At 41.9% G+C, this 13,469-nt stretch overlaps 1 protein-coding gene across 1 annotated transcript in view; it reads right to left on the bottom strand.

Annotated features, from left to right (window-relative positions):
• LOC123766512 (zwei Ig domain protein zig-8) overlaps window positions 1-13,469 on the bottom strand; it is a 38,314-nt gene that overhangs the window by 13,124 nt on the left and 11,721 nt on the right. The window contains exons 2-3 of the mRNA XM_045755727.2: window positions 7,010-7,167; window positions 2,487-2,564 (exon numbers count right to left, since the gene is read on the bottom strand). Coding sequence (XP_045611683.1) covers window positions 2,487-2,564; window positions 7,010-7,167 — 236 coding nt within the window. The remainder of the gene's footprint in view (window positions 1-2,486; window positions 2,565-7,009; window positions 7,168-13,469) is intronic.

Here is a 13,469-nt window from a genome sequence, read left to right as displayed (position 1 = left end):
ATTTCTGTATTATCTCGCCTCATAATCTCTACGTTGTAATACTTGATTTGTTTTGATCTCATTAGATGACCTAAAGGAGCTCTACTTTTTAGCCATGTTACTATATTAATTGATTGGAGCTCAACAAGTTCAAAGTTCATTTGCATTCTTTCTCGACTAGTGAAGATAAAACTTACTCCAAAATTGGACAAACCAATTAACTGAACAGAAAACTGAATATTTTCTCGAATGGAGCCTCCAATGAATTGCCATTTAATTTAAACTGCAGTGTATCTCAATAAAGTTCTATAATTATTTTACCATTCTTTACCACCACAACACGCTAAATTGGCTTCATATCATTAGCCACTTTTACCGCCTGATGTGACCCTTTTCCTGTATGTTGAAAACCACAGGTGTTCATCAGACAGCCTGCGACTAAGTTTTTACTTCGAAGTTTCACTACTTAACATTTATCAAACTTTACCTCTAACTTACTGTTTGTTATTAAAGTTTGCTAAGTCGTGTATAAGTTCAGCTTGTAACTCGTAACTCTTAATTCGGGTCGAAACTTCATTTATTAGTTGAGTGTCAACGGTGAATTTGTAATTTAGTTTAGAATATATAAAAAAAAAACATGTTGCCTATGCCTTGAAGTCACACAGTAATATAATCGACTCCGGAAGAGGAACATGCAGCGCACCGCTGCTTCTGTTCGCTCATCCGGATGCATATTCGTTCACGATCATCCTTCCTTACATATTGGACATCCCGTTATCTATGAACAAGACTAATCGTTACTTGGTTACATCACCTATCGTTATTATACGTACAAGACTGTGTTACTTGCGTATAAAAAATTCATTTTCCAGCCAGAGTTGTCCTAGCAATCAGTTCCACGAGCCTTTTTATTTATGAAGCAGACAGTGGTGAGTTGACCAAACCACACGTCAGAAAAATGGAGAAACGACGATGTTTAGGTCCGTCCTGGACGATTATCAAGTCCAAGTTGATAATGATATAAGACAGAACGATATGACGTTGTTTCTCCATATTTTTATGTCTGGTTTGGTCATCATATCTTCAGCCACGTTATTGTGACTCATCGTCTGTAGTGACAAGGTGACCACTGGTTCAAGACGAGGCTATACCACAGGAAAATAATAGTTATTAGTATGCATTCTCACAGACATAATAACATAGGATAAAAAACCCACACTTGCGTATATGTAAAATTTATGTAGAAAATCGGAGCTTAGTTTTATTAACGGTGGTAATTGAAGGTTATTTAGGCAGCACCACCACACGCGTCTTGGGATAGCTAGATCTTAGAAGCACTACGACATGCGCCTTTGAACGACAATATTAGAGTGAAAAAGTGACATTAGCTCATAATGTAATTAGCCCTTGGGTATGCGTCTTAGCAAGTAATCACCAAGAAAGTTCTCTTGAAATAATATTTTTACTTTTTGGTTTTAAGTTAGAGAAAATACGAACCGAAGCACACGTGTTCTTAAGATTTTCGGTGAGAAATAAGTGTAACGCTTTCTTTCTCACATACACTGTGTTTATAGGAAATGAGACCTATATCACCTATTTACGAGTAAGCTTTACACTTAAGCTGAGGTCAGTGAGACCGAGTGCGTGACAAACACAATGTTATTGCCACAAACAACGAACATGAGGCAGAAATTACGACTCCAGAGGAATTTACAAGTTGTGGAAGTCCTTAGAAAATGTGATGAATGAAAGCTTTTGACGGAAGTGTCGTGATAAATTAAGTAAAAAACATCGTTATTTGTAAAGCTTCGTGAAGGCTGAGCTGATGATACGACGAAGGCAAGGAAAGGCAGACAAAATGGAAGCTAAATTATTAATCAGCCCATCATTCCAGAGAGCTAATTAATCAGTGATGAAATAAATCAAATAAAAATTATCGTAAGGAATTAATTACCCAGCCAGGCAATGAGCCAGTCAGGTGGAGAAACAATAGGGTATTCAAGTCGCAATTAAACAGCATCCAACTAGCCAGTCATTACGAGAAACACACAGCCAATCAAACGAAGTAATTAATCTACCAACCAGCCATCCAAATAATTAATCAATGAACCAGCCAGCCAAACTACGCTATATGATAACAGATATCCTTACAACGACCTAATCAATCAGCCAATAAGTCATCTAAACAAGATATCAAACAACTATTCAGAACAGTCATCGCTAAGTCAACTAGTTATATTTAGTTTAGTAATCAACTAGTTAATGGCAGATTTGCCATAGAAAAACAATCAACTAGCTCATGAAATAATCAAGAAGAAGTAATAAATAATCAATTTCTTACTTCAACACGTAGAAGTAAGCCTCCCCAATCAGGAAAATTCGATATTAATCATAGAGGCGTTCATGGGATCAGTTAATCAGTGAGGAAGCCACATAAGCAGGTAAGAGGGACTTAGTGTGTGGCGGGACTTAGTGTGTGGCGGGACTTAGTGTGTGGCGGGACTTACCGTGAAGCGATCATCAGCGGAGTACGTAAAGATCCCGGCTGTCAGGATGTGAAGGTCTCGCTGCCTCATCCAAGTCACCTGCACGTAGAGAACAAAACAGTCGGAACACAAAAAAACGGACCACAGACTTGAAAGTGATGAGACGACGACGTTTCGGTCCATCCTGGACCATTCTCAAGTCGATTGTGGGTCGTGATATCAACTCGATTGTGAGACTCTTGGACCATTCTCACAATCGACTTGAGAATGGTCCGTCCTGGACCATTCTCAAGTCGATTGTGAGTCGTGATATCAACTCGATTGTGAGACTCCTGGACCATTCTCACAATCGACTTGAGAATGGTCCGTCCTGGACCATTCTCAAGTCGATTGTGAGTCGTGATATCAACTCGATTGTGAGACTCTTGGACCATTCTCACAATCGACTTGAGAATGGTCCGTCCTGGACCATTCTCAAGTCGATTGTGAGTCGTGATATCAACTCGATTGTGAGACTCCTGGACCATTCTCACAATCGACTTGAGAATGGTCCAGGACGGACCGGAACGCCGTCGTCTTTTCACTTTCTAGTGTGTGGTCTGGTCAACATATTTCAGCCACGTTATTGTGACTCCTCGTCTGCACAAAAGAAGGTAGAAACATATAAGGACCTGTTGAAGCCATACATTGGGGCCCATATGAAGCAGTTAATGTTAATATTCAGTCAAACATTCCTCTCATCTGGGCTCTAGGAGACTCGAACCGTGGACCCCACGTGTGTGAGGCCGAAGCTCTATCGACCAAGCTATTGAGAAGTCTTAACAAGGAAATTTCCCTTAAACTCATTCATATATATGTCTAACCTACGCTTGAAACCATCCACCAATTCCACGTTTATTATGTTACCCGGTAATCTGTTCCACAGTCCAACACCCCCGTTGTTCTAGTTAGTATTGACCCAGGTCTCTCCTAAATCCTAAGCCTATGCAATAACTCCTGTATGGTAATTGCAACAGAGTCAACACACCCGGCAGTAACAAATGTATGGAAAACTGCCACTTAGCAACACCAATCGTTATTGATCATCATGGTTCAACATCTGTATTGATCATCATGGTTCAACATCTGTATTGATCATCATGGTTCAACATATGGTCCTATTGATCATCATGGTTCAACATCTGTATTGATCATCATGTTTCAACATCTGTATTGATCATCATGGTTCAACATCTGTATTGATCATCATGGTTCAACATCTGTATTGATCATCATGGTTCAACATCTGTATTGATCATCATGGTTCAACATCTGTATTGATCATCATGGTTCAACATCTGTATTGATCATCATGGTTCAACATCTGTATTGATCATCATAGTTCAACATCTGTTTTATGACCCTGAAAAGAATCTTGGATATTTTCCAGAAGGAGGTGAAACCTGGTACTGGAATTTATTAGCACAACGAAACACCCAGTAACACTAGTAGCTCCGGGCAATGCCAGTAACACTTGGATGTGCAACAAACAGGTGCTAATGATTGTAAGACGAGAGTCATGTTTGCAACAGCTAGTAACACATTTTTTTTGTTTTTTTTAACAAGCCCTTTTTCGTAACACTATACAATCGGTAAGTCTCTAAAACCAAGACGCGCGCGCATGCATGCACACACACACACACACACACACACACACACACACACACACACACACACACACACACACACACACACACACACACACACACGAAGGACCAAGACTCACACAGCATCAAGATTCACACACAGCACAGGTGACATCAAACGTCGCACCCAACACTGGCTGCTGTACAACACCAACCTCTCCATACCCAACACTGGAGCCTCTCAGTCACCTCCCCCTCAAGTCCTCGACACTAATAACTCATTTATACTTTCCAACAGTTTGTGAGTGTACAATGTTGACCTGATTACTACGACGCATTAATTAATACGACCAGTTCATCCCCAAGCCTTGGCTAATTGCCTCGTGAATGACACATGCTCCTTGAAGTGAATCATTGTCGATAATATATTGTGTTGAGATACAGAGAGGCGTCTCGTTAAGCATTTATGAGAACTGAGATATCAAGTGTTATAAGTGTATTCCCACATCAATTAAAACTGTATTATAAGGAAATAACTCTCTATGTTGCTCCGGGAATGACCTAGTATACTCGTCGTGCCTATTATACCCTAATATGACCCAAACCGAATATGACCTGATCGCCGCCAATACCAAATTATTCTTAGCTTAATATAACCAAGCCTTCACCCACATGTAATTTGGGGGTCGTTCTCGACTCACAATCGGAAATTCAGGGTTCGAATCCCGGTCAAAACAGAAATGGTTAGGCACGTTTCCATTCACCTAATACCGCTGTTCGTCTAGCTGTCCCCCGACAAAGCGAATTAATTTTTGTATATATATCCTACACGAATTAAAAATAACCTAAAAATGTTATTTAATGCAATCTAACCAAATATATATTTACATTTACACATGTTTTCGCATAAGCTCTCGAGATGAACGTATTTCGCCAAGAGGTCTACGAAGAGGGCCGCGCCATACCTAAAGTGATCTATCACAGAAGAATCCCCTAAAACAATTAAGAACATGTTAACAAACGCGGATCAATGTCCGCGGAGCTGCTGTATGGATTCAGCTACAAAACCGGCATTGAACTGCTTTCCGATACGCTTCTGGGAGAGTTGGGACAAGCATTTGAAATCCTCTTGCAATGTTTACGGGTTTCCAGCTTGAGCAGAGAAACAATAAACCATTGCAGAGGACACTCTACACTCCACTAGCTGAAGAATGCGGATTGGAGCACGATGAATGCCTGGAGGCTCTCTTAGGCGTCGCGACGTTGGAGAAAAATGTTGACTTACCCTCAAAGGATACCTGATCAACCAGGATGTGACTCGTACGTCAGGCTGCGAGCAGCTGCGTCCAACAGCCTGGTTGATCAGTCCGGCAACCAGGAGGCCTGGTCGACGACCGGGCCGCGGGGACGCTAAGCCCCGGAAGCACCTCAAGGTAACCTCAAGGTAACCCTTGGCATGTTGCAACGAGGAGAGAAAGTAGCAAGAAAGGAGGAGGGGAAAGTAGATGAAGAGTAAGAGGAATTGATAAGAAAAAAGGAGTAGGACTAGCAGAAATAGGAATAGCAAGAGAAGCAGGTGCAGGAGAAATAGCAGGACGAGCAATAGCTGGAAGAATGGAGGGAAAGTGATAGAAAGTGATGTTGCAGAAGAGCTCAGACAGAAAGAGAGGGAGGAGTACAAGAACATGGAAGAGAGGGTGAGAGGCGGAAGACGGTACGAGGGAATGAGGGGATTAACGACAGACGAAGAGCAGAAAGCAAACGAATATATGACCCGGAATAATGGAGGAAGAGAGTTATTGGCACGAAAAAAAAGGAGAAAGCAATCAGGGGAGAGAGAGAGAAAAGGTAAATGTGGAAAAGTAATAAAGTTGACAAGGGAGAAAGAGATGGTGAGAGATCTCGAAAGAGGACAGAGAACTGATTGCACATACGAACATCACCACATTTTTCAAAATGTTACACATATTAATTATTAATAATTCATTGTGTCGGGGGACAGGCAGCCAGTGTATTTATATATGTTAGGGTTATATCGAGAGCCTCCCCTCGCCCCATTTCCCCTCAGGGTCGAATTACGGACCCTCCCCAGGATGAGACCCTACTACAAGCTATCTCCTGGGTACCTATTTACTGCTAGCTGAACATGCCTCTCATATACATACATTCATATGAGAGGCATTTTGATCTCTCATATGCATGTATGTATATACATGTTTGTAAATGTATTTTGATATATTATCTTGCACACACTCATGTAAAATCAGAGAAGTATACACACACACACACACACACACACACACACACACACACACACACACACACACACACACACACACACAGTTATATGACAAAGAGTGCTGGGAAGACGGGACACCACGAGCTTAGCTCTCATCCTGTAACTACACTTAGGTAATTACACACACACACACACACACACACACACACACACACACACACACACACACACACACACACACACAGGGAGAGAAAACCCCTCCTTCAAACAATGACTCAAAAAAGGCATTATTTCCTTAAAACAACCGAAATTTAACATGACAGTTTAAAAATACCTGAAGGTCAACCCTTGCCTGACCTTTGTCTCTGACTTTATTCAGAACTAACAAGTTCCCTGTTGCCAGACCACCTGATTTTAAGACCCGAATCCATCAAGAACAGATGACTAACAGGGCGTCCCATAAGTCAAGTATCAGAGAACAAAATAATGTGATCAACACGTATTATGTTTTGCTTCTAAATTATCATTAATCATTTTTTTCGAATTATCACTTTTACTTATTATTATTTAGTGAATTATTTAGTGAATTTAGCAGCAGCATTGACAAAAATTGTTAATTAACCTACAGTTACAGATTTTTTTTAGGGAACCCTTTAGACTGAGAGAAGGCAAAATCTTACCGACTTGTCGCCAAGGTTCGAGACTGTGCAGGGAAGGAACGCTGACTCTCCCACCTTGGCTGTGACGTTGGAGGGAATGTTGTCGAACTGCGGCTGGAGGGCCTGGCCTTTCCCCCACCACTCCTCCTTCTCTGCTTCCTCTCCTTCTGGAGCGACACCTGTCAGCACGAGGGAGGCGTTAGCAACAGTGGGCTGGGGAGACGCACATCACCAGAGGTAAACAAAAGGATCCAGATGTGACACAAGTAATTTATAATACACGTAGCTCCTGGTAATGTGATATACGTAGCTCCTGGTAATGTAATGCACGTAGCTCCTGGTAATGTGATATACGTACCTCCTGGTAATGTAATACACGTAGCTCCTGGTAATGTAATACACGTAGCTCCTGGTAATGTAATGCACGTAGCTCCTGGTAAAGTAATACAAGTTGCTCCTGATAATGTAATGTACGTAGCTCCTGATAATGTAATGCACGTAGCTCCTGGTAATGTAATGCACGTAGCTCCTGGTAATGTAATGCACGTAGCTCCTGGTAATGTTATACACGTAGCTCCTGGTAATGTTATACACGTAGCTCCTGGTAATGTAATGCACGTACCTCCTGGTAATGTAATGCACGTAGCTCCTGGTAATGTAATGCACGTACCTCCTGGTAATGTAATGCACGTAGCTCCTGGTAATGTAATGCACGTACCTCCTGGTAATGTAATGCACGTAGCTCCTGGTAATGTTATACACGTAGCTCCTGGTAATGTTATACAAGTTGCTCCTGGTAATGTAATGCACGTAGCTCCTGATAATGTAATGCACGTACCTCCTGGTAATGTAATGCACGTAGCTCCTGGTAATGTAATGCACGTAGCTCCTGGTAATGGCCTCAAATGCCATGGACACCTGTCAGTACTAGTTAATGGTATGTGGTAAATTAAGCTGTAAGTTATTCATGAGAGCAGGAACATGAGAACAATGAGTCCCGGTCAGGTTTTATCAACACCGGCTCAAACGGTTCAGCTAAATTTAACCAGTTTGGAAATCATTGATTTCCCTGCCTTTAATTAATCTTTGACCTCTCTAGGTGGTCCTCTAAGGTTCTGTAAAGGTTTTGTCTGAGAGCAATATGAAGGTCACACACTATGGAGGTGTGTACATGAATACTCTCGCATGGGGCGTACGTGGCATGACCTTAGTAGGTCAGGCATGACTCTTGGTTGCCCTTGAATGAGTCAGACAGTCTGGTTTGAAGGCTATACTATTTTGTCGACTTTTGGAGAGTAAAGTCTGTCTGAAAGTCATGTTGTGATTATCTATTTGTGTATTATACATACATATATGTATAATACATTATACATTATGTATGTTCTAAAGATCAGTTCAAAGGAGTTGATTCACACTTTGATAAATTAATTTAACTTTCCGAAGGATAGAGTTCTTTGGGACTCTTTTTAATGGTGAAACTCGTCTAATGCCGAGTCGGTACGTCAAACTCACACCTCATCCTCCGCCCTATGAGGCCTGACAGCTGAGTGGACAGCGCTCGAGATTCGTAGTCCTGAGGTTAAGGGTTCGATGCCCGGTGGAGGCGGAAACAAATGGGCAGAGTTTCTTGCACCGTGATGCCCTGTTCACCTAGCATTAAATAAGTAGCTGGGAGTTAGACAGCTGTTACGGGCTGCTTCCTAATGATGTGTAACAAAAAGGAGGCCTGGTCGAGGACCGGGCCGCGGGGACGCCATGCCCCGAAATCATTTCCAGATATCGTCAAGATAACCTCACACTGTTCTTCCCTCACCTCTCATGCTTCCTCATCTCTTCACTTGTGGTGAAATGTTATTCTGCCAGTGTCTATCTATATGCCTCTCCTCTCCATCTCTATCTCTATTATGTTTCTAGCTAACTCCGTCTAGTTATCTTTTCCTCCCCCAAACCTCCCCTGCCCACTTCTCACTCCCCTTATGAAACACTGAAACAAATATATTACTCACAAATGCTTTGCCTTTCCTTTCTCTTTATACATTTCTTTTTCCTTTTCAGAAACAACTCCACGTTATGCAGGCAATGAGACACAATAACGTGGCTAAAGTAAGTTGACCAGACTACACACTAGAAGGTGAAGGGACGACGACGTTTCGGTCTGTTCTGGACCTTTCTCAAGTCGATTGTCGATTGTCACAATCGACTTGAGAATGGTCCAGAACGGACTGAAACGTCGTCGTCCCTTCACCTTCTAGTGTGTCGTCTGGTCAACTCCACATTAATCACACGCCATATTTCACACTTGGCTTAGGGATGCTGATAATTTCATAGAGCCCTTTACTTAGAACTGCCCTGACCAGCCTATGTCCATCCCACAACCCAGACCATTCCCCCCTGCAAATTTGGGTGAGGCTAGCCCCTAGCGTCTTACTGGAACTTTGGACAGACTTTACGGTGTAAGTACATATATATGACAGTACATATACTGGCATATTGTCCATCACGTGTTAATTTCATCATAATTTACACACACACATATATATATTATATTATATATATATATATATATATATATATATATATATATATATATATATATATATATATATATATATAATACGCAATGTTAATGAAATAGTATTAACACTAAAGTCACCATACCTTTTATGAATTTCAGAATATCTTCATAGATAAAATGTGAAGAGTTCGCAACAGTGTTCTCATTCTTCCCCTCTCTCTCTCTCTCTTTACCATCACTCTTTCTCCCTCTCTCCCTCCTCTCCCTCTCTCCCTCCTCTCTCTCTCTCCCTTTCTCTCTTTCCCTGCCCTCTCTCGCCGTGAGGGTGCTGGCGGTACCATTACGAACCTTCTACCCGGAAAAGCTATCAGAGGCAACATGACATGAGAAATACAGCATGGAATTTCACAATGCATAACCCAACTCATTGTTTATCGTTGCCTTCTGTAGTCCGCCTGGACAATTATGAAGAAATTATAATAGAGGATTTCATATTTGATTATTATCCCAAAGCATTTTTTGTTATCGCACGCACGCACACGCAGACAAACACACACACACACACACACACACACACACACACACACACACACACACACACACACACACACACACACACTTATTTAGGGAAATCACTTAGGGAAATTACATTTAATGTTCATGAGTATGACTGGAACTGGTTTTTTAACCAACTACTATACTTTTTTTGGGGCCAGAGGGAGAATGAATTTGAGTCCAGTATAACTGGCAGAAAGATGCAGTAAATTACACACACACACACGCACACACACATACACACACACACACACACACACACACACACACACACACACACACACACACACACAAATAGAGAGGTCCATTGTCTATTCTCTATTGTCAAATAGAAAGATCTGGGGGTCGATATCACACCGAACCTGTCCCCAGACGCCCACATCAAAAGGATATCATCAACGGCATGTGCCAGACTGATGATATCTTGTGAAATAAATCGTTCAGGACCTTGTATACCACTTATGTAAGACCAATCCTGGAGTATGCAGCTGCAGACTGAAGTCCATACCTACTTAAACACAAGACAAAGTTAGAGAAGATTCAGAGGTATACCACCAGACTAGTCCCGACACTGACAGGAATGAGCTACGAGGAACGGCTAAGGGAGCTGAACCTCCCATCCCTGGAAAACAGAGGAGTAAGGGGGAGACATGTTAACCACCTACAAAATTCCCAGGAGAATTGACAAGGGTGGACAAAAACAAGTTATTTAGCACGGGTGGAATATGAACAAGGGGACAAAGGTGAAAACGTGGAGCCACAGACACAGCAGTGATGTGGTGGAGGCAGACTCTATACACAGTTTCAAGTGTAGATATGATAGAGCCCAATAGTCTCAGGAATCTGTATACCTGTTGATTGACAGTTGAGAGGCGGGACTAAAGAGCCAGAGCTCAACCCCCGCGTAAGCACAACTAGGTGAGTACAACTAGGTGAACACACACACACACATACACACACACACACACACACACACACACACACACACACACACAGCAATTATGGGTCACCTGCGACTCTGCAATAAACCCAGCAGCGCCAACTTGAACTCAACGGACCTTGACTCCCCTCTCCTCTTACAGTGCCTCCACTCCCCTCTCCCCTTAAAGTGCCCCTACTCCCCTCTCCCCTTACAGTGCCTCCACTATTTCCATTCATTTATAACCAGAGTATCTTAACCCACAAAAATCATTCATAATACGATCAACTTCCTCAATGCAGTTCAATGCTTCGTCCGAAAAAAAAACCATAAATGTGAGTTTTCAACTATTTACATCTTCATAATGGACTCTAGCTCCCCCCCCCCCCGAAGCACCGAATTAGAGTAAGGAAATTAGTCTCACGAACTGCACTTCACCTGACTATTGACCATTGACCTGTCCGTCCGCCTGACGACCTCACTGAATCATTACTGACAGTCGCTGAAGCACTCGTGTGTACACGGGTCTCCTCGTGTGTGTGTGTCGGGGGGGGGGGGGGGAGGGGGGGGGGAGGGAGTATATTCACCTAGTTGTACTCACCAAGTTGTGCTTGCGGGGGTTTGAGCTCTGGCTCTTTGGTCTCGCCTCTTAACTGTCTTAACTCTTAACTGGTGTATAGATTCCTGGGTCTACTGGGCACTATCGAATCTACATTTGAAACTGTGAATGGAGTCAGCCTCCACCACATCACTGCCTAATGCATTCCATTTTTTAACTACTCTGACACTGAAAAAATTATTTTTAATGTCTCTGTGGTTCATTTGGGTACTAAGTTTCCACCTGTGTCCCTTTGTTCGTGCCCCACCCGCGCTAAAGAGTTTGTTTTTGTCCACCCTGTCAATTCCCCTGATAATTTGGTAGGTGGTTATCATGTCTCCCCTTACTCTTCTGTTTTCTAGGGACTTGAGGTTTAGCTCCCGTAGCCTTTCCTCGTAGCTCATACCTCTCAGTTTCGGGACTAGTCTGGTGCCGTACCTCCGAATCTTCTCTAACTTGGTCTTATGTTTAACTACATATAGACTACAGGCTGGAGCTGCATATTCCAGGATTGATCTGACGTGTGTGTGTGTATGTATAAGGAAGAGTGAGATCCAGCTCCCGGCCCCAGTCTTTTGTCACTTACACTACTGGTTGAGCTGTATCAGCTAATGGAAGCCGTAATCCGGATGCGCGAGAGTTCAATCCAAATCTTCCTCATCAAAATCTGCCATCACGCTTGTCGTCAACAGAGATGACAACAATAATTTTTTTTAAATATTTTTGTTCGGAATTTTTGCTGCAATTGAATATTTTTTTGTGATTAATTTTTACCCTAACATAATTGACGGGCGGTAACTGAAGCCCAGCAACTGAAGCCCAACAACTGAAACCCAACAACTGAAGCCCAACAACTGAAGCCCAACAACTGAAGCCCAACAACTGAAGCCCAACAACTGAAGCCCAACAACTGAAACCCAACAACTGAAGCCCAACAACTGAAACCCAACAACTGAAGCCCAAAAACTGAAGCCCAACAAATGAAGCCCAACAACTGAAGCCCAACAACTGAAACCCAACAACTGAAGCCCAAAAACTGAAGCCCAACAAATGAAGCCCAACAACTGAAGCCCAACAACTGAAGCCCAACAACTGTAGCTCAACAACTGAAGCCCAACAACTGAAGCCCAACAACTGAAACCCAACAACTGAAGCCCAACAACTGAAGCCCAACAACTGAAGCCCAACAACTGAAACCCAACAACTGAAGCCCAACAACTGAAACCCAACAACTGAAGCCCGACCACTGAAGCCCGACCACTGAAGCGCGACAACTGAAGTTTATTATTTTTAATAGAGAGGGAGTTAATCGGGATGGAGAAGAGGGAGGCTGGCACACGTGTGATGGAGAAGGTTCAGAGGAGAAGAGAAAGAAGAGAAGAGGAAGAAGAGAGGAGAAAGAGGTGAAAAGAAAGAGTAGAGAACCCAAAAGAAAATAAGACAAGATAAGAAAAAGAGAAAAGAAAAGGAGAATATGAAAGCAAAAAGTAGAAGATAAAGAAGCAGGAGAAAAGGAGGAGGTGAATAAAATTCAAAGGTAAAAGAGACAAATGGAGCACAAAAAAAGGAATTAGAATTACAAAAAAAATCATCAACTCTACGTAAAGTTAAATATTTTTGTATTTAAAAGTTAACAAAACGTAGGGAACATTGTTGAAAGTGACTCCAAAATTTTACTCTATATATAGAACTAACTTTAGTCAACTTTAAAAAAAAAAATACTTATTGATTATAGATATTAAATTGTTTTCCCTCGCTGGAAGCCGTAATAGAATTAGAATGAATAATAAATCACCTTTTTTTATCGTGTTCAAAATAATCAGGTAATATTAATTTATATCCAATACAGTAATGAGATAATTTATTGAGTAATATTAATAAAGTTGCAAGAATA

The sequence above is a fragment of the Procambarus clarkii genome, chromosome 62 (assembly GCF_040958095.1).
Source record: "Procambarus clarkii isolate CNS0578487 chromosome 62, FALCON_Pclarkii_2.0, whole genome shotgun sequence".
In the NCBI taxonomy this organism is placed as follows: domain Eukaryota; kingdom Metazoa; phylum Arthropoda; class Malacostraca; order Decapoda; family Cambaridae; genus Procambarus; species Procambarus clarkii.
This window is presented reverse-complemented; position numbering and strand designations above follow the sequence as displayed.